The 20,996-nt window shown below is 35.5% G+C and overlaps 3 protein-coding genes across 9 annotated transcripts; 2 read left to right on the plus strand and 1 right to left on the minus strand.

The window, feature by feature from the left end:
- Position 1: 1 nt before the first annotated feature.
- On the minus strand, positions 2-3,654 carry LOC111439110 (vesicle transport protein GOT1-like). 2 transcript variants are annotated; one of them, XM_023076831.1, is made up of 8 exons: positions 3,535-3,615; positions 3,282-3,363; positions 3,103-3,169; positions 2,476-2,567; positions 2,286-2,366; positions 2,091-2,188; positions 1,915-1,996; positions 2-194 (listed from the first exon to the last, which is right to left on the minus strand). In XM_023076831.1, the coding sequence occupies exons 3-8, from the start codon at positions 3,131-3,133 to the stop codon at positions 156-158; spliced, it is 423 nt and encodes a 140-aa protein (XP_022932599.1). In that variant the 5' UTR covers positions 3,134-3,169; positions 3,282-3,363; positions 3,535-3,615; the 3' UTR covers positions 2-155. The 2 variants fall into 2 exon arrangements, with proteins under 2 accessions (XP_022932599.1, XP_022932598.1); XM_023076830.1 differs by lacking the exon at positions 3,282-3,363 and having other exon boundaries at positions 3,535-3,654.
- Positions 3,655-4,166: 512 nt separating this feature from the next.
- On the plus strand, positions 4,167-12,030 carry LOC111439130. Of its 6 annotated transcripts, XM_023076863.1 has the most exons (9): positions 4,167-5,048; positions 5,149-5,204; positions 5,911-6,020; positions 6,168-6,327; positions 6,824-6,916; positions 6,990-7,121; positions 7,557-7,581; positions 10,684-10,749; positions 12,011-12,030. In XM_023076863.1, exons 1-9 carry the CDS (start codon positions 4,250-4,252, stop codon positions 12,013-12,015), a joined length of 1,446 nt encoding a protein of 481 aa, XP_022932631.1. In that variant the 5' UTR covers positions 4,167-4,249; the 3' UTR covers positions 12,016-12,030. The 6 variants fall into 6 exon arrangements, with proteins under 6 accessions (XP_022932631.1, XP_022932635.1, XP_022932630.1 ...); XM_023076867.1 differs by lacking the exons at positions 7,557-7,581; positions 10,684-10,749; positions 12,011-12,030 and adding an exon at positions 7,182-7,366 and having other exon boundaries at positions 4,167-4,670; positions 4,920-5,048; XM_023076868.1 differs by lacking the exons at positions 7,557-7,581; positions 10,684-10,749; positions 12,011-12,030 and adding an exon at positions 7,182-7,366 and having other exon boundaries at positions 4,579-4,670; positions 4,756-5,048.
- Positions 12,031-13,999: 1,969 nt separating this feature from the next.
- Positions 14,000-17,288, plus strand: LOC111439134 (disease resistance protein RGA2-like). Its single transcript, XM_023076875.1, has one exon. It carries the CDS (start codon positions 14,055-14,057, stop codon positions 17,286-17,288), a length of 3,234 nt encoding a protein of 1,077 aa, XP_022932643.1. The 5' UTR covers positions 14,000-14,054.
- Positions 17,289-20,996: the final 3,708 nt, after the last annotated feature.

Below are 20,996 nucleotides of genomic sequence, written 5' to 3' on the forward strand. Positions count from 1 at the left end.
GGGGGGGGGGGAGATAACAGAGAAAGCTCATTCTCATCGTTATCAACTGCCAAAGTAGTTTCTACTCTCGCCACCTGAACAAAAAACTAGGCCTCCAACCAACAGTGGTTTACAAGTTACAATTTCACCTACCAACAGATTTATAACTTCCCTGCTCAAACCGGTACACGTCTACCCCGGTATTTGTCGAAGAACTGCAACAGAAAAAAGAAAAACACATAAATCTGCAGTCCAGAAGAATGCACGTGTACTTCGAATTCAAACAATCTAACAAAACTTTCTGATCTGGACACCTGCAGATTAACTAGTCCATGAAAGTAAATACAAATGCAAACTAAGAATTTAGACTAGTATGATGTAAACAAAGATGTTATCATATAGCATTTGGTATCATTTCAGACACCAGGGAAAAACTATTAGCCATGTTGAGACTCATCGAAACTTGGCTAGAACTTCATTATGATAAGGAAATAATATAACCTCTACCTTACATCATCACCTAAACCTAAACTCCCCCCAGGGGTAGACATAGACATATAACATCAACAAAACTCTCTCCTAACTACTCTTGGCGATTCACGGAAGGTATGACACTACCAATCTATGCTCCGATCAAAATTTGGGACTTATGAGATCCATTTGAAAACAAATTTTCAACCCAATAAATATGGTCTCCATTTAATCCAAGTCAACACTATGGTTATTATTTTGTCCTCGTTAATTGCCTCGTGCCTATATATTAGAGAAGGAAGAAACGGACTCAAGAAAAACACTGGCCTTTGATCCAGCATTAACACTGCCTCAATGCTGACAACAATATTGATCATGGCTGTCTTCAGCTTCTCGTAAGCATCTCACCTTGCATCCTTCCATGAGATACTGTTACGACATGACAATTATGCCATGATTGGCTATGAATTTTCAATACTAGCTTGTTTTCCTAGTTGTTGGTAAGTCTCATGTTTTCCATCAATGATGTGACACAAAAAAATGCATCTGGCTCAGGACATAAAGCAGCAATCTTTAGTTTCTCTTATTTGTGTAATCTATTGACAATGAAACATTGTACTCCTTGACACAAGCATTTGGATCTCACATATATCAAAATCCCCAGCATCCAAACTTGTGTCTCAAATTACTGACCATCTGATCAGTCGCACTTCTAAACTAGCACTTGTAATGTAGACCTCGGGCATCACAAATATTTCCAGGAATTGAAGCTTCTAATGATTGCCCTATTGTCTTTAGTTGCTTCACCCATGTTTTCATTGCCTAACCCAATGATTTATTCAACTCCTTCGTAACAGTAGTAAGTTTATGCTTAATAATGGTCTGATGCCAACAGTTTTCAACTCTACTACTTCTAGTCCCATCTCCATCTTTTTAATCAAACCATTCCTAAAACTTCACTGTTCTGACGACCTTACTTGAACTGGATTTCTCTATAGATTGTACAGCTGTGTCCTTGAGTTCTAAGAATTTCACTTCATTGTTCTGATGCCAATATGATATAAACTAGAAAAAATTCCATACTGAAAACCCAAAGATACAAAGTTGAGGTACTTTGAGAGACCACAGTGCCCTCCCTACACTAGATTCCAAATTTCCACATACCTAATACCCCCACCTTACTCATCGCCTATAAATTCCCCCTCCCCCCAAATTTCTCTCATTCAATCACATTATTCCCAAACTCATCCTCCACCTATTAGCTTCGCAACAGAGATGACCCGTGCAAATTTCCTACTATGCTTTTCTCACAATATAATATAATGTAACTCCAATGAAATAACGTGACTCCATATGAAACAATTAATATTAAAAAAGGCTCCATGAAGGGGAAACATAATCAGCAGATTAAAAGATCCAGACAACTGATAAAAAAAAAAACTGCTAAAAGAAGTATGAACCAACCGATCTGACATATGGTTGCTGAAATAACCATCCAAGAACTGGAATTTTCTGAAGAAAGACTGCCAATGTTGGCCAAAAGCCACTGCACAGTATAATTTATCAACATTCAGCACAGCCCAATATTAGAAAGACATATACAGACAAATTGAAATTGTAGCCACATGGTTCCAACAAACCTGAAAAGGACAACAAAACCATACGCTTCCAATATCATGCCAATGATTGGCCATCCTATGATAACAAAGAAGAACCCTAAACCAAAAGAAATTGTTCCCTGCACAATTAATGAATAGCATATTGTCATGAAAAAAAAAATGCATGCACAATAAAGGACGAGTATGAGGAAAAGAGTATCTATCTCTGGCACTGACCTTAAAATTTTGACGTTTCATAAAGAATTGCATGGTTGACTTGAGTCCAATGGTGAGAGTTACTCCTGAGAAGAACAGGATCTGATTCAGCGAATCAGAAAAGAGGTAGTGTTAAGAGTTTACATTGAAATGAAACAAGCATTATAAATCTTTTTACTTGGGTCGAGAAAAATATAAATTTTACACTTACATTTCCCATGGCAAGTAATCCCTTGTCAAAGAAGAATACAATTCCCAGGAATGAGAAAAATATCCCAAATCCTGTCAGTCCTAGGCCAATCTCTGCTCATTTGGAAATTTCCTCGTTAATGCCATTACAAATTAACAATTCCATATAAGAAACAAAACAATTAGAAAAGACCACACAGCTTCACTCCTATATGCGTGAATATTACCAAAGTAGACACGCAAAAATCAACTAAATACGTAGCATTAAGAATATGTGTGAAAGCAATCTATGACTTAATAGGATACAAATTTCTATAAATGGTGTCTAGCCACTAAACTTAGTTGAAGACCAAAAATTCCATTTCAACACATTTTCGGTCTTCAAGAAAGCAAATACAGACGAGAAGCAACAATACTAGATTAAGTGATCAAAAACTCCATCGCATGGCCATTGCCAACGCCGGATTCACCATATTCAAACCTATGACCAACAGAACACTCATTCCAAACATTCTAATTACCAAACTACAAACAGAATAAAACGATAATACTGTAATAGTCAAGTGGCCTAAACCAATAGCTAATTACTTGAAAGGAGAAACCGATCCACTTTACAGGATAGTCCATCGGCAAGAAATAGTAAACTTACTCTTGCGATCATTCATTTCAAAGGAAACCATATCTACTGACAATTGAAATTCACCTCCCTGCCTTCACTGCATAATTTCAAAACGCAATAAAAAAGAAACAGGCCGATCAGATCAGCAAAGCAACTTCAATCAACAAAAATCCTAGGGTTAGCGCAGCAAAAATTGAGAAAAGTCATACAAGATCCAGATGAAGTTCCATCAATGAATCAATCAACCAGAACAACAAATAACAAGGTTTCAAGAACAAATCTAATAAAAACCTGGAACATAACAAAGAGAAAGAGATTTACATCAATTAAATCAGTATGAGCATAAGAGAGAGCAGCAAATTGCAGGCGATTATTGTTGTTATGCAAGGAAAACAGCGGAATTAAAGGAATACAAATGCACAACGAAGAGTTAGAGTAATGAAAGGAGAAAGAAAGAGGAACCTGAGAGTGCAGACAGAAATGGCTGAACTCAACACGAAGAGGAGCAATTCAGGGACGTGCCACTGGCAAGATGCATTCCGCTATTCCGCGCGCGCGCACACATATAGGTACCTAAATATCGACCTCCAACATAATTTTGCTTTAAAAATGGACGAAAATAAAATCTATTTTAATTAAATTATTTATTAGATAATAAAATAATCAACCATTCAAAATCGAGAACAACTCTACAAAGAGCTTCGAACCGTAGAAAAAGCTCGAGCCTACTTACAAAAAGTCATAATGGAAACGGATCGGTTTCAAGTTAGGTATTTCATAGTTTTCACCATAGTTACCTCTCAGTAATTAGTCGTAATTTACCCACTTGGTTATTCGTAATTACCACCATATAGTTCACTGTGGGGTAATGAAACCTACCGTGTTCATTAAAGTCCCTTAATTTTAATACTCCCCTTATTTTTTTAAATTGATTTTCTAATAAGAACGAGCTAGTAGTGACAAAATGAGCTGAATATTTTTATTTATTTTAAAGTTAAAAAACTCTTGTCTTATTTATTAAAATTTTAATTTAATTTAATTTATTTTGTTAGGTATGATTTTGTAGACTTCCGCGAAAAGCTATATATATATGTAAGTACGGACCGCCTCTCTCTCTCCTTCTCTCTCGAATACAAACCGGAACAGAGCTTCCAATTTCTTAGCTCTACATGGACTAATGGAAACCACACCCACTCTCTGCAGCTTTCCTCCATATCCATTCACTTCTCATCTCCATTACCGCCACCTCCGCTGCCGCATCTACTCGCCTGAGCCCCGACAACTCTTTACCACTCTCTCCTGCTTCAAACCACGCCGTCGGCCTCGCCGGAAAAACAAGCTCGCTAAGTTCCACACCATCCAATCACCCCTCGAATCCTCCTCTGACTCGAAGCTCCAAACTATAATTGAAATTGATCAATTCACCGCCGAAGCCTCCTCTCTCGTTTACTCCGTCTACTACTACTCCCGTTCCCAATTTCGCCAGTTTCTGTCGTCTGGATTGGACGCTTTCCATGATTTGCGGACGTTGATTGCTTTCGATGACCAGAATCGCACATTGACCGTCTCTTGTCGGCGTTCCACTGTGGAATTCCTAGGTCAGTTGGTGCTATTCAGCTTCGTTGTGGTCTTTCTAGGTAGGGTTTTAATCGGGATCGGATCTCGTTTTCGTAACCAATTTAGTTATGGGTATACTTCTCCTGTGGTGAGGAGGGACCGCAGCCTCGGTGGACGAGAGGTTGTTGTTGGAACTGTGCGGGATAAAGCTATGGCGAAGAAGAACAATCATTTTGGGATCTTGGATAGTCCCCTATCCATGACTTCAATGGCTCTGACTGATGTTTCAGATGAAGTATCGAGGAATGGGGCTTGGGTTGGAGATAGATTGCCAAAATGGTGGCCTCCGGCAGTTCCTAGACGGATTTCCACGGCGAATAGGCAGGGATATCAGATAGAAGCTGACAGATTAGTACGAGGTCAGTGCACAAAGAATTCTTATATGTACAAATTTCACATTGCCATTACGTTATACTCTTGATTGCAATTTGAAGCTGAACTTACCCTCTTGATTTCCAGCCCTCGTGGACAGTAGAATGAGTGGGCGGGATTTCATGGAGGATGATATTCTACATGTGAGTGCCGTTCTTTAACTATATTTGGCTAATTTTTTATACAGTAATTTGCAGGTATACTGAGTTTACTTCCCTTTCATCTATGGTTTATCATGCCTCCTCCTACAATGCAATTATTGAACATTCATGATTATTTTTGTTGCAAAAAAAGAAAATTGATTTAAAGACGAGATAAAAAATGAAAACACTGAAATGAGCGGTGAGGATTTGACGTTTCTAACACCGAAACTAGAAAACACACGAAAAATAAAATAACAAATAGCCAGGGTAGACAACTAAGCAATCAACTTATCTGATATGATTTGCTTGGAATATGTAAAAGGAACTGGATCAACTACTTTAGATTGGCTTGCATAAGATTTGGCTAGATTACAGTATTGATTAACAAATGCTTTTATCATACAACTTGCTGTCATCGCTCGATACATCTCATCAGCTTTAATGAAATGATCTATACGAAGATGTCGAATAAGCATATCTATTGCATAGTGAAAACTCATTTTATCTCTATTTGAGCAAATCAATATTCTTTTCTCCAAATCATCTTTTTATTTTTTTCCTCCGTTGGTTTTGTTGGAAACTTTTCACTTGTGATTGACATTGTCATATTTTGCTGAAATTTCCATCATTAATAGCACTTGACCTTTTGCCATAGCTGATCTTTTCATGATTGCCTGCACTTTTCTTTTCCTGAATGGATGAGCAGTTGCGTCAAATATGCAGGATGTCTGGAGTAAAAGTTTCCTTCAACACAGAGAATATGCGTGATTCATTCTATCGAGCATCTGTTGACTCTGTTTTTAATATCTATAGCAGGTGAACTTTATACTGGTGCTCCTATAAATATTTGCTCTATAATATGATGAATCATGCCAAATTTCAAATTCTAGTTCTGGATTTTATTAATGTGATCACACTGAAATCTGTGGTGTTCATATGACTGTATTTGTAACTTATTTACAGGACTCCAATTAACCCTAACTCAGTTCTCATTAATGGTGAGAATGGTCCGAGTTTTCTTGCTGGACTCGCTGAGGACATTGGCATTGAGAATACTCGTGCTGCTAGGATAGTTTCGGCTGCTGTTGCTGCTAGAATGCGTTCATGCTTTTTACAGGCCTGGGTAAATACTTTTACAATTTCCACTGCATTCACTATATCAAATGCTTGTATCTTGTAATGCCTGGGGTAACTCTCACATTTTTGTTGCTAAAATCTTGCAATGGGAGAACTTACAAAGATGGAATTATGTGCAAGAATGTTGGTCTATTTTTCTTGAGTTAACTTATTTTTATCATGTTGGACAAAAAAATTTAGGATGATCTTTTAGCATGCTAACATATTTTGGGTTTGAACCGTGGCGAAGGCTTAGACAGTGTGTATATTTATATGTCTTAAATTTGGTAATTGATTCAAGAACCAGAGGTGTTGCTGAAGATCCTCCAGTTCCTTTCGCACCAAAGTAAAAAGAAGAGCGGTTAAAAGCCACCCAAAGAGTTTTTGCATCACTTAGCCACGGAGAAACTTTCTGCTCTTTTCTTTGATGTGTTTCCCCTGTAATTTATATGATTTGTTATACCATAAAGAGGATCTACTGAGTTAATTACATCTTACTATAGGCTTTAGTGATGCAAGACAGACATTCTGAAGCAGATGCGGAGTTGTTGAAGATCTGTCACGTTGTCCAGACATTTCCTCCGGACGAGTCGTCTGTATGTATTCTGAACCATCTTTGTAAACGGTTGTTTCTCAAATGTTCTTATGTTATCTTTGTTGATTCTCCAGCCTGAGATGGAGATGTTGACTCTAGGCTTGAAGAAACACTTGAAGGTAGAGCAGAGAGAATGTTTGATGAATATGTTCATTAGTGTCTGTGGTAAAGATAGTCATAGGACCGCTGCAGAAGCTCTTGGTTTGGTATGAAGCTCTTGGTTTGGTATGTCCTTAATCCCCTCTCTCTATTTTTCTCTCATCAAGCTGCTTCCTCCAAATATTGGCTTTTCATATTGTCAAATCCTTTGCGCCTCAAAATGTTCATTCTTGTTTATTAGTACACTTCCTCCAAATGTTCATACTCCATCTACATTTTCATCAACTTTAGCATTATTCATCAATTGCCTCATCCATCCAACAATTAATTAATTAATGTGTTCTTTCTTTTCTTTCTGGGAAAAGAATCAAGGTGAATCTTTGAACCATATAACTCTGAATTTAATTTACATTCAATTTTTTTAATAAATTCTTTTCTAAATTGTTTGAAATGGGCTTTGTTTTTCCTAATTTTAGTTGGAAATTGCAAAATTAATCTAAGAAGCTTAAAAAATTGGCCCGGAATACAATGTTTGAATGCAGGCCGATTACATCACAAAGAATGAAGCCTTAGAACGTTGTTTCTTACTTTTCAAACATAAATTATTGTGTTTACAGGTTTGTTGGGAGCCCGCACTGTTAAATGTGATCAATTGTGAGAGTTTAGGTGGGGTTTCTGTATGGTGCACATAAATCCTTTAGTTTTGCAAACCTGCACCATAATTTAATTCAATTTTTGAAAGCAGACTATAATATCTTCGAATATGATTTCATATTTTTCGTTGGAGCCCACCTTATTAAATGAGTTTAGTCTTTGAAATTTAAGCACGTAAGGATAATAATAGGGTGTTAGACGAGGTTTCTGTATTCTTAATTTTGGTGCACACAAATCCCCTCTGGAATTGCGAACATGGCTTGTAATTCAATCTTTGAAAGTAGACTATAAAGTCTTCGAACATCACTATTGTCATGGTTGTTTCGTTGGAGCCCACCTTGTTAAATGAGCTCAGTCTTCGAAGTCAAGACGTGTAAGATAATAAAAGGGTGTAAGATGGAGTTTCTGTATGCTTAATTTAGGTGCACACAAGTCCTCTGGAATTGCGAATATGGCCTGTAATTCAATCTTTGAAATTAGACTATAAACTTTTCGAACATGATTTCGTACTTTTCAAACATCACTTTTGTCCAGGTTATTTCGTTGGAGCTCACGTTGTTAAATGAGCTCAGTCATCAAAATCTAGTCTGGTTATTTTATTGGAGCCCACCTTGTTAAATGAGCTAAGTCATCAAAGTCTAGGCGCATAAGATAATAAAAGGGTGTTGGACGGAGTTTCTGTATCCTTAAATGCACACAAATTCTCTAACATTGCAAACTTCAAGAATCCAAGAAGAGAAACATGGCGCAATCATTCCTGTTGAACTTTGCTGCAGAGGAAGTGCTGAAAGTTGTGGTGAAGCTGGCGGCAGGGCTGCTCCGCCTGGCTGTGGGATTCAAGGAGGCTGCTCCGCCTGGCTGTGGGATTCAAGGAGGAACTCTCAAAGCTGAAGCACTCTTTACTCATGGCACAAGCCATTCTAAGGGATTTTGAAAGAAGGAAGACAAACCTTGAATCCCTGGAGCCATGCACGAAGAATCTTCGGGATATCGTCTTCGAAGTCGATATTTTACTCGATAAACTCGCTTATGAAGATGTTCGACGCAAAGTGGAAATAAAAAAAATATGAGATGGTAAGTAATTTCTTTTCATCCTCCAAAAATCTCCTTGCTTTTCGTCTCAAAATGGCAAATAAAATTGTAAATACTGCTAAAAGTTTGGATGCAAGTGTTCCTCCTCATTTGAGATGTCTTACTATAACATTCAATGAAGTTGAAATTGATCTTCACCAAATTTTTAAGGACTCATTTCTTGATGAAATTGAAGTTACCGGGAAGGAAGTTGAAGTTATTGGGAAGGAAGTTGAAGTTATTGGGAAGGAAGTTGAAGTTATTGGGATGAAAATTGAAATATCAAATATAGTGGATAAGCTGCTTGCCCTTGAGAGTCAGGAAACTCTAGTTGTTTTATCCATTGTTGGCACAGGTGGATCAGGAAAAACAACTCTGGTGAAGGAGGTTTTCCATCACGATATGATTAGGAAGAATTTCGATACAACCATATGAGTATGTGTGTCTCGTCCTTTTAAAATCAATCAAATTTTAAGAGCAATCGTGGGTTCCTTGAATCCTAAATTTGGTGGCTCGGACGAAAAGGAAGTCATTCTTCGGGAGCTCCAAAATCGGTTGAGTGACAAAAAGTATTTGCTTGTGCTTGATGATGTTTGGAATGAGGAACTCATTCTATGGAATGAGTTGAGGGCTTGTTTGCTAAACATCGGTCAAAAGGTTGGAAGTGGTATAGTTGTGACTACCAGAAGTGATAACGTTGCAAAAATTATGGAGACAAATTACCGACATCATTTGAGGCAGTTACCAGACGATCGTTGTTGGTCTTTATTTGAAAAATGTGCTTTTGGAAGTTATTTACCAATAATTTCTGTTGTCATTGGAGGACAACTTGTTAAAAAATTTGGTGGCATACCATTAATTGTAAAAGTGTTGGGAGGAAGGGTGAAATCATACCAGAATGATGAGGAATTGCAATCAATTTTGGAATATCTAGTGAGAATTGAATTACGAAAGGAAGATCTTATTTTATCCACAATCAAATTAAGCGTCAATTGTCTACCATCTACCTCATTGAAACAATGTTTTGCCTACTGTTCAAATTTTCCACCAAACTTTCGCTTCTACAAGGAAGCATTTGTTCAGATGTGGATAGCACAAGGGTTTATTCAACTACCCAATGGAAGCACTGCAACGATGGAGGATATTGGAGCAAGGTACTTCGATATTTTGTTGTCTCGCTCCTTGTTTCAAGATGTTGTCAGGGATAAGAGAGGAAAAATTAAACATTGTAAGATGCATGATCTAATATACGACGTTGCATGTGCTATTCCAAATGATCAAAATTTGAGAGGGGGCTTTGTAACAGATGAAAATTCTCAAGGTGATGAAGTTCTTTCGATCCGTCGAAGAAGAAGAACCGTTTATTGTTGTGAAAATTTACCATTTGCTAATCAAGATAAGATTACTAACTTCATCTACTTGGGCGTTTTGATTATTAGTTTTGAGTTCATAACTGAACTCCCAGATGGAATCGTTAAATTGAAGCAGTTGAGGTATCTTGACATTTGAGAGACGAGAACAAGTGAGCTCCCAAAATCTATTGTTTTGCTTTACAATCGGCAGACTTTGAAGCTTGGAAGGAAAACAAAGCTTCCTACAAAGTTGAGAAAGTTGGTCAACTTAAGGCATTTAGAATTTAATGTTTTTGATTTACATAAGCAAATGCCTAAACATTTAAGTCGAATGACTCAACTTCAAACACTTTCTGGTTTTATAGTTGAGAGTGATTACGGATATAAGATCGAGGAGCTTGGACCTTTAAAAGACCTTAAAGGTAAGTTAAGCCTTTTATATCTCGAGCGAGTGATTTGAATGTGTTGGAAGGGCTTCAACCACACAAAAACCTTCGAGCATTGGAGATTCGTGGCTTTGCAGGTGATCTTCTTCCCAATAGTATTTTTGTTGAAAACTTGGTTGAGCTACAACTAAACAGTTGTAACAAATGTGAAACTTTACTAATGCTGGGACAGTTGTCCAATCCTGAGGTTCTTAGAGTTAGTTGGCTAAAATGTGTAGAAAGTATTGGAGACGAGTTTTATGGGAATTATGACGACACTAGATCTTTATTTCCCAAATTGAAAACATTTCAAATTTCGCACATGGAGAGCTTAGAGCAATGGGAAGAACTTGCTTCTACTTCGAGTTGTATAGCTTTTTCTCATCTCGAAAGTTTAACCATTCGTTTTTGTCTCAAACTAGAGAATATTCCAAACATTTTTACAACACATAGCTAGATGTTGGAAGCTGACACTATCAATGCAAGGCTAGTTTCAAGCTTTCAAAGTTCTCTAAATCTTCGGTCTCTTCACATTTATGAATGTACAAGTTTGACAAAGCTACCAAATTGGTTAGAATGGTGTAGCTCACTCCAATATTTGTGGATATGCGACTTTGGTGATAGACATTTCCCCTCCAAATTTGCAAAATATGCAAAACTTGTCTACATTAAAAGTCGGAAAGTTTGATAATTTGCCAGAGGGGCTTGGCGATATTCAACACTTGAAAACGTTGATAGTTAAGGGGCCAATGGAGGGTTATGATTGGAGTTGATTCGTACCCTCCAGTTCACTTGAAGTTCTTAAGTTGCATGATACAGGAAGTAATAGTTTAACACAACTTCCTCGACAACTTGAGCTCCTCACTGCTTTAAGATCGTTGTATTTTGAGAGATTTAATGGCATTGAATCTTTGCCAGAATGGTTAGAAAACATTACATCTATGGAGACATTGTCATTATGTGAGTGCGGAAATTTGAAAAACTTGCCCTCAAAAGAAGCAATGTCAAATCTAACCCAATTGAATCACTTGATAGTGATGGGATGTTCTCAGCTTAAAGTCGGTGAAAGTGGTGTTGAACGGGAAAAAGTTTCCCATGACTTAGTCTCTCAATTGCTCTGACCTTCATTATCTAATATGCTTCAACGCCCTCTCCCCAACGCCTTGCCCGCAGCGTGTTTGTACCTTTCCAACAGCGCTCATTCTGAATATTTTCCATAAGGGATTTCTGCCATTCACAACAAATGTGCTCAATCTTGACAGTCTACACGCTTAACTCTTCCAACCTCATTTCAAACTTTTCAAACATCAATTATTGTCCTTCCTGTTCTGTTGGAGCCACCTTATTAAACGTGTTCAATCTTAACTCTAGACGCGTAACTTAATAAAAGAGTTTAGATAAGGTTTGTGTATGCTTCATTCTTTCTGGTGCACACAATTTTATGAAATTGTGAACTTTGAGAATCCAAGAACAAAAACATGTTGGACTTCCTAGATTGAAACAACTCACAGTGTTTCAGTGTTCCCTGCTTGATCTTAGTGAAGGGAGCGTTGAACATGCCAAAGTTTCTCATGTAGCCCGTATTCATATATTCTAAAACCATTATTTTTACATTTGTGTCTTTTCTTTGTACTTTTTTTTAGTATTGACATTAGCCTAAGTTAAATTATAATTTTATTCCATTGATTTTGTCACTATATTTACTATCGTTTTCATGGTTTGGTTTGAAAGCATAATCGACACTTTATTAACAATTCAATTCGATTTGATTTGATTTTTTTCTTATTTTGGTTTTGATTGTGTTTATAAAAGCTTCATTATTTGTTTATATCCTCTAATAATTTTCTTTATAATATTTTGATTGAAGTACTAAGCAGCGTGAACGTTCATGCTTTCATCTTATTAGAGTAACAAATACACGTATCATAAATGAATAATTCAAACTTGATTTCTTTAGACAAATCGAATAAAATAAGTGTGGAAGAAATCGTATGGAGTTTTGGTATAGATAGTGAAAGTGGCCAGAGAGCAAATTGGTCTATCATCACGAAGTTGGTAGCACTAAACCATAGTATTGATAGCCCATGTAGGACCTATGGTGCCGGGGAGAATAGAGGTTAGAGGGCATGGACTGCATGAAAGGTTAATGGAAGAGCCATAGCATAGCTCTGCTCATAGATCAAGGGATCAACAACCAATTTATTTGCCACCAACCGAATAAGAATAATATCCAACATAGCAACAGCTGTAGACCATGGATTAGACAAAAGCTTATGAAAGACAGAGTTGAAAGCAAAGTTGAAAGGCAAAGATGGATGAAATGACCTAAAAAGATAGCACAACTTAGATTAAATACGGTGAGCTGTTACCCACTCAACAATTTTCTTAAAAGTCGAGTTGTCCTCGATCATATCCCACTACTCACAGTAACATCATGTTATTTAGAGAGTTCGATTTTTAGATAGAATTTTTGTAATCATTTAACTAACGAGGCTTCGTTATGAAATTTTGAAAGTAAAAAATTTTGAATAGTTTGAGATGTGTTTTAGTTTTCTTATTAAATATAGTTTAAGTTTTCATAACGAAATAGTTAAATTTAATATTTTTAAGTCAGAGTGAGTCTACTTGTAATCCGTGAAAAGCTCATTTGTATTGCAAACACTAATAGGATTATAACATAAATTAAAAAAATGTAAAATTGGAGTTTTTGGTTCTTTTAAATTTGTATCTCATTCTCTCGTTCCAAATTTGTAATAAACTTTAAGCCATTGTTTTTTTTTATGAATTGTGAATTGTCTTTTAAATATAACCTTGTTTGACATATAGTATTTTTAAGTGTCTGTGCTTCAAATTCTTGTAACTTATTTATTGCTTGAAAATATTTTTTTTAGAAAATAAGAAAATCAAAAATCCAGCAAGAAACAAATTTATTTTTTTTATTTATTTTTTCTAAATATATCGCTTGGTTTGATTCCTGAAATTTATACTTACTATTCAAAAAGATAAAAGCGAAAATAAATAAAAATAAAATAAGAAAATTAAAAAAAAAAATTAAATCAATAAAGGCAACCATACAAAATAAATATTCAATCAAATTTATTACAAACCAAAATTTTAAGGAGTTATTGATATTTTTATAAAAGTTAGAGAGCTAAATAAAAATGAAAACAAATTAAAGGAATAATACATATATGGTTTTGAGTGATTAGTTTTTTAAAATATAAACAAAAACGATTATCCCGTTTTTTTCTAAATTGTTTAAAATGGGAAAATTGATCTAAAAAGCCTAAAAGCTTAGCCAGGAATGCATTCTTTGAATGCAGACCGACAGCATCACACAAAATAAAGTCTTCAAGCATCAATTATTTTATTCTCATTACTGTTCCTTTGGGGGCCACCTTGCTAAACGTGCTCAATGTTGATAGTTATCCGTCTAGACGCGAAGCATAATAAAAGGTGTTAGATTTATTCTGGTGCACACAAATCCTCCAGAATTGCAAACTTTGAGACTTTGAGAATCCAAGAAGAGAAGAGAAACATGGTGGAATTCCTGTGGACCTTTGCTGTACAGGAAGTGCTGAAGAAGACGGTGAAGCTGGCGGCTGAGCAGATCGGCTTAGCATGGGGATTCAAGGACGAACTCTCGAAGCTTAAGGAATATTTACTCGAGGCGCAAGCCATCCTAAATGATGTTGACAAAAATAAGGCAAACCTTGAAACCGTGACGCGATGGGTGAAGAAGCTTGAAGATATCGTCTTCGAAGCCGATAATTTACTCGATGATCTCGCTTATGAAGACGTTCGACGCAAAGTGGAAGATCAGGTGGTACGTAATTTCTTTTCACTTTCCAAAAATTCTCTTGCTTTTCGTCTCAAAATGGCAAATAAAATCACAACGGTTGCTAAAAAGTTGAATGAGCTAGTTTTTATAAAAACTCCTCCGAGATGTGTTGGAACAACATCAGATGAAGCTGAAATTGATCTTAACCAAACTCGAGAGACGGACTCATTTCCTGAGGAAATTGAGGTTATTGGAAGGGAAACTGAAGTATCAAATATAGTGGATAAGCTACTTGCCCTTGAGAGTCAAAAAACTCCAGTTGTTTTAACCATTGTTGGCACGGGTGGATTAGGAAAAACAACTCTAGTGAAGGAGGTTTACCATCATGATATGATAAGGAAGAATTTCGATACAACCATATGGGTATGTGTGTCTCATCCTTTTAAAATCAACAAAATTTTGAGAGCAATCGTGGGATCCTTGAAATCTAAATTTTGTAGCTTAGATGAAAAGGAAGGCATTCTTCAGGAACTCCAAAGTTTGTTGAGTGACAAAAAGTATTTTCTTGTGCTTGATGATATTTGGAATGAGGAATCCATTCTATGGAATGAGTTGAGGGCTTGTTTGTTAAAGATCAATCAAAATAAGGGAAATGCTATAGTTGTGACTACCCGTAGTGATAAAGTTGCAGAAATCATGGAGACAAATTATAGACATCATTTGAGGCAATTACCAGATGATCATTGTTGGTCTTTATTTGAAAAATGTGCCTTTGGAAGTAATTTACCGAGAATTCCTGATGTCATTCGAGGACAGCTTGTTAAAAAATTTGGTGGCATACCATTGGTTGTTAAAGTGTTGGGAGGAATGGTGAAATCATGCAAGAATGATGATGAATTGCAATCGACTTTGGAAAATATTGTGAGAACTGAATTACCAAAGGAAGATCTTATTTTATCCACAATCAAATTAAGTGTGGACCGTCTACCATCTTCCTCATTGAAACAATGTTTTGCCTATTGTTCAAATTTCCCACCAGACTTTCACTTCTACAAGGAAGCACTTGTTTGGATGTGGATAGCGCAAGGGTTTATTCAACTACCTAATGAATGCAATGTAACGATGGAGGATATTGGAGAGAGGTATTTCGATATGTTGTTGTCTCGCTCCTTGTTTCAAGATGTTGTCAAGGATAAGAGAGGAAAAATTGAATATTGTAAGATGCATGATCATATACATGAGGTCGCATGTGTTATTTCAAATGATAAAAATTTGAGAGAGGACCTTGTAACGGATGAAAAATATGAAGGTGGTGAAGTTCTTTCGATCCGTCAAAGAAGAAGAACAGTTTATTGTTGTAAAAATGCATCCTCTGATATGATCACCAGCTTCATCTACTTGCGCGTTTTAATTATTAATGATATGTCCATAACTGAATTGCCAGATACAATTGGTAAGTTGAAGCATTTGAGGTATCTTGACATTTCATGGTCTGGAATATACTATCTCCCAGAAACTATTGTTTTGCTCTACAATTTGCAAACTTTGAGGCTGAGATGGGGTACGAGGTTTCCTACAAAGTTGAGAAAGTTGGTGAAGTTAAGACATTTAGAATTTAATTTTTTTGATGGAATTAAGCAAATGCCTAAACATTTAAGTCGAATGACTCAACTTCAAACACTTTCTAGTTTTGTAGCTGGGAGTGACGACGGATGTAAGATTGAGGAGCTTGGACCTTTAAAATACCTTAAAGGTAATTTAAGCCTTTATAATCTCGAGCGAGTCAAAAGTAAAGAGGAGGCCATGACTGCAAATTTAGTAGAGAAGGAAAATATTTCTAAACTATATTTTGAATGGAGTACTCAAAGGGAAGAATGTAATGAAAGTGATTTGAATGTGTTGGAAGGGCTTCAACCACACAAAAACCTTCGAGCATTGGATATTAAGGGCTTTGCAGGTGAACTTCTTCCCAATAGTATTTTTGTTGAAAACTTGGTTGAGGTATATCTATGGGATTGCAAAAGATGTGAAACTTTACCAATGCTTGGACAGTTGTCCAAACTTAAGTTTCTTAAAATTAGCAAGTTAAGTGCAGTAAAAAGTATTGGAGACGAATTTTATGGGAATTATCGCGATAGTAGAACTTTGTTTCCGAAATTGGAAGAGTTTGAAATTTATCTCATGGAGAGTTTAGAGCAATGGGAAGAAATTGATACTCTCACTAATTGTTCAACTTTTCCTCATCTTAAAAGTTTAACCATTCTTTCTTGTCCCAAATTAATGAATATTCCAAACATTTTTGCAACCAATGGCCAAAGGTTGGAAGTTGACACTATTAATGCAAGGTTATTTTCAAGATTTCAAACTTCTCCAAAGCTTCAATCTCTACTCATTACAAATTGTACAAGTTTGATAAAGCTACCAATTTGGATAGAATTTTGTAGCTCACTCGAAGATTTGTGGATGGACAACTCTCGTGATGATATTTCCCCTCCAAATTTGAAAAATATCCAAAGCTTGTCTACATTAGAAATCAAAAACTTTGATAATTTGCCAAATGGGCTCGGTGGTATGCATAACTTGAAAAGGTTGGTGATTGAAGGGCCAATGGAGGGTTATGATTGGAGTCAATTCATATCCTTGAAGTCGCTTGAAGTTCTTCATTTACATGAAACAGGAAGTAATAGTGTAACACAACTTCCTCGACAACTTGAGCTCCTCACTGCTTTAAGATGGTTGCATATTGAGGGATTTAATGACATTGAATCTTTACCCGAATGGTTGGCAAACATTAAAGCTTTGGAGAAATTAGAAGTAGGTATGTGCAGAAATTTGAAAAGCTTACCCTCGAAAGAAGCCATGTCAAATCTAACTAAATTGAATTATTTGTCAGTATTTGATTGTTCCCAGCTTGATATTGGTGAAGGTGGTGTTGAACGTGAAAAAGTTTCCCATATACCCAAAGTTTCTTTCACAATAAGAAGATTTTGACGATTATCCCTACCCGGTACTTAGCCCAAAATCCATAGAGAATATCAAAGAGAGGAATTGATCTATGTCTAGAACAACTATTTTATGGATTGTAATATTTTTATTAGTTATATTTGATGTATTTGAAGAATTGTATTAAATTTGATATTGTATTAATTAGTTACTAGGGCTTTGTTGATTCAACAATTTTGTTACTCTCCTTCCTCTCACTCTTCGCCCTTTCCCTTTTGGGATCCTCTTCCTTTCTCGCCTCCTGGAATCAACAAGATGACTCCCCTTCTTCTTGGAACTTTATTAAATACAAATGAGATAATCTTAAAGGGTTACTACTGGACAGTTCAAACTCCATCTCTTGCTAATGGAGAACAGCAGATACCTCCAAATGGTGTACATTGCCCCAGAACTAGCTCACATTTGCCCCAGAACTAGCTCACCAGAGAACGTACACAGGTTCAGGGTGCTGATTCTGGAGATCGTGACAAGAAGAAGGCCGGTGGAGTATGGAGAAGACCATGTGAGCAGTTGCTTCTGCGCCTTTGGAGGATTGATCTGAATTAACTTAACTTTGTAATTTCGAGTTGTCACAGATGATGAACAAATCGTAAGAAATTCACAATATCAACCTATTTTTTATTTTCCTCCAAAAAAGCGAGCTAACCAACCAAAACTAACTTAACTGATTTGAGATCCATCAAAAAAAATTATGATAAAAATCACGTAGAGCTATCCCTAATCCTTGAGAGCACGTTTATGGAGCAAATCGAACCGATGATATTTGATTGAATTAAAAATAGATTACAGCAACTCTACTACTCATCAAAATAAAATCTCTTGTTTTACTCTTCCCAATTTCACATGCATAACAAAACCCAAAAAAAAAAAAAAAAAAAAAATAGACGCTGCGAAGAGAATAGATCTTCAAAAGCATCGAAAGTTAATTGTCATTCAAAGCCTTCATCAAATGAAGTCTGTTGAAACTCTGTCCCGCAACCCTGAAATTTTTCAATACACAAAATCATTATTCAACTCTCGGGGCATTGAACAAGAATGTTAGGTTCTCCAAGATAATGATAAGAGTGAATGAAGTTGATACTCTCACTAATTGTACAACTTTTCCCCGTCTTAAAAAGTTAAGCATTCGTTCTTGTATCAAACTAAGGAATATTCCAAACATTTTTGCAACCAATGGGCAGAGGTTGGAAGTTGACATGGTTAATGCAAGGTTATTTTCAAGCTTTCAAAGCTCTCCAAAGCTTCGATCTCTACACATTACAGATTGTACAAGTTTGATAAGGCTACCAAACTGGTTAGAGTTTTGTAGCTCACTTGAAGATTAGGAGATAGGCAACTTTGGTGATAATATTTCCCCTCCAAATTTGCAAAATATCGGAAACTTGTCTACATTAGGAATCAAAAACTTTGATAATTTGTCAAAGGGGCTTGGTGGTATCCATGACTTGAAAAAATTGGTAGTTGAAGGGTCAATGAAGGGTTATGATTGGAGTCGACTCATACCCTTAAATTCGCTTGAAGATCTTAAATTGTTGAAAACAGGAACTAATAATTTAACACAACTTCCTCGACAACTTGAACTCCTCTCTGCTTTAAGATCATTGTGTATTGAGACATTGAAATTATTTCAGTGCAAAAATTTGAAAAACTTACCTCGGAAAGAAGTCATGTCAAATCTAACATCATACCTAAAATATGGCTTTGATTATATATATATATATATATTTATTTATTATTATTTTTTTTTTTTAGAGTATTACACCATTTAGAATATATGGCGAAGATTTAAATACGTAGATTTTAAAAAAAAAATAGTAACACCGTAATTAGTTTAGATATTGATACACAATTAGTTAGCATAATTAATAACAACTAACATCATACCTAAAATATGGCTTTGATTAAAAGTTAAGATTAATTTGGAATTAGTTTTTTTTTTTTTAAATTTGTCTAAAAATATTAGTTTGTTATTTTCAATATTGAATAAATTGTAAATGTATAAAAAAAAACATTTCACCATATCCCTAAATGGACACTCTTAATGGTTGCAATGTTTAAGTGTAATTGAGAGGTTTGCGAGTTTTTACGATCTCTACTACACGGTTCTTCATTTATTCTTCAATTTATGTTTGTTTGTTGCTGTTATTTGGAAATTTTAACTTCGTCGATGATAAATTGATATGTTTTTAACCTTTGCCTTTTCTACGACTGATTAGGTTTACGGTGAGTTGAGATTTGAGTTTATTTTGCAAGTTTTCGTCCTCGTTATCGCACTCTGAAAACTCGATTCGATCATTATTTTGAAAAATTCTCGTAGTGTGTATTACCTCTTTGAATACGCGGTTGCAAATTAAAAACCTATTTTCTCTCTGTTCGAGCAAATCATTACCAACTCAACAATCCTTTTAAAAGTCAAAGGGAGTTTGGCTTTTAGAGGAAATTACCATAATCATTTAACCGATGAGACCTAGTCTCAAAAGTTTTATTTTATTATTATTATTTTTTTTTTTTTTTTTTTTAATGATTCGAATAGAAATGTATTAAATTTAGTATTTTTATAATGTGTCCTTTGTAATCGTGAAAAGCTCATTATATAGCCCACACCAATAGGAATATAGTATTATTAAAAAAATGTTTTTCTCATACAAGTTGGTTGTATATTGGCCGTTCATTTTCTCTCCATTTGAACTAATCAAATATTTTAAACCAATATTTTAAAGTGAATGTCTCTCCATTGTGTCCTAACTTTTTGGCTCGACTTACATTTGGTCAAATCTAAATGCTTAAAAGATAATAGAGGTTCTAACCACTTGTTAGGATAAAAATGTCATCATAGCCCGCAAATAGGTTGTTTTTTTAATATGTTTATACTCGTCAGATTCTTTTTTTTTTTTTTTTTTTTTTCAAGTGATAGCGGATTGTTGGTCAAGGTGGGGAGCATTTGGAAGTTACGCAGAAGAGGGTCATCTCGGGCCATCATTCCTGTATATTGGCGTTTTTGGTTCTTTTAGATTTGTATCTCATTCCTTGATTCCCATTTTGTAATAAATTTGAACATTTGTCTCTTAAATATAACGTTGTTTGATTTTAAATTGCAGAGTTTTATCGTATTTTTTAGCGTTAGCCCACGTCACTGATCGTGTTTTGAAGTCTCGAAAATGAGGCGGTGACATTTGTGTTTTTTTTTTTTAATTATTTTTAACTGGTATGACTCACCGATTCTTTAAAAATTTTGAATTTTCATATTTTTTTCAAGTAATGATAACTGAAGCTTGAAAATATTCTTTAAAATCAATAAACATGGATCAATATTTAGTTTGAACAAAGATGAAAATTTGTTTGAGAACCAATTAACATGCCTCATAAAATTAAGTTAGAAAGAGGTTCGTGATTCAACTCTAGTTAAGAACGAGCAAGACTGGGAGCTACAAATGGGTTTGTTTAGATGATTTAAACATAGAGAGAAGGAGAAAAATAAAAAAAATTGGAGAGTGAATAATTAAAATAAGATGGGAGATAAAGAATGAGAATTTGAAGAACACCCAACCACTCTTTTAGTGTAAAGATGTAAGAAATAACAAATGTATTAAACAAAGACCACAGACTACGTTGGACAATGAAGTCTTCCACACTTTTCAAACATCAATTATTGTGTGGTCGACCAACGATCTAGACGCGTGACATAATAAAAAGGTG

Source organism: Cucurbita moschata, unplaced genomic scaffold (genome assembly GCF_002738365.1).
Source record: "Cucurbita moschata cultivar Rifu unplaced genomic scaffold, Cmos_1.0 Cmo_Scf00086, whole genome shotgun sequence".
NCBI lineage: Eukaryota > Viridiplantae > Streptophyta > Magnoliopsida > Cucurbitales > Cucurbitaceae > Cucurbita > Cucurbita moschata.

Bases quoted from the DNA above. Each gene is read 5' to 3' on its own strand.
- LOC111439110 (XM_023076830.1), bottom strand. From the start codon at position 3,133: ATGGTTTCCTTTGAAATGAATGATCGCAAGA. The intron at 2,189-2,285 runs GTCAGTGCCAGA...TTAATTGTGCAG, and splicing joins TGAAACGTCAAAATTTTAAG to GGAACAATTTCTTTTGGTTT. The intron at 195-1,914 runs GTTGGTTCATAC...TTTCTGTTGCAG, and splicing joins AGCAACCATATGTCAGATCG to TTCTTCGACAAATACCGGGG.
- LOC111439130 (XM_023076862.1), top strand. From the start codon at position 4,250: ATGGAAACCACACCCACTCTCTGCAGCTTTCCTCCATATCCATTCACT. The intron at 6,328-6,823 runs GTAAATACTTTT...ATCTTACTATAG, and splicing joins CATGCTTTTTACAGGCCTGG to GCTTTAGTGATGCAAGACAG. The intron at 6,917-6,989 runs GTATGTATTCTG...TTGATTCTCCAG, and splicing joins TTCCTCCGGACGAGTCGTCT to CCTGAGATGGAGATGTTGAC.
- LOC111439134 (XM_023076875.1), top strand. From the start codon at position 14,055: ATGGTGGAATTCCTGTGGACCTTTGCTGTACAGGAAGTGCTGAAGAAG.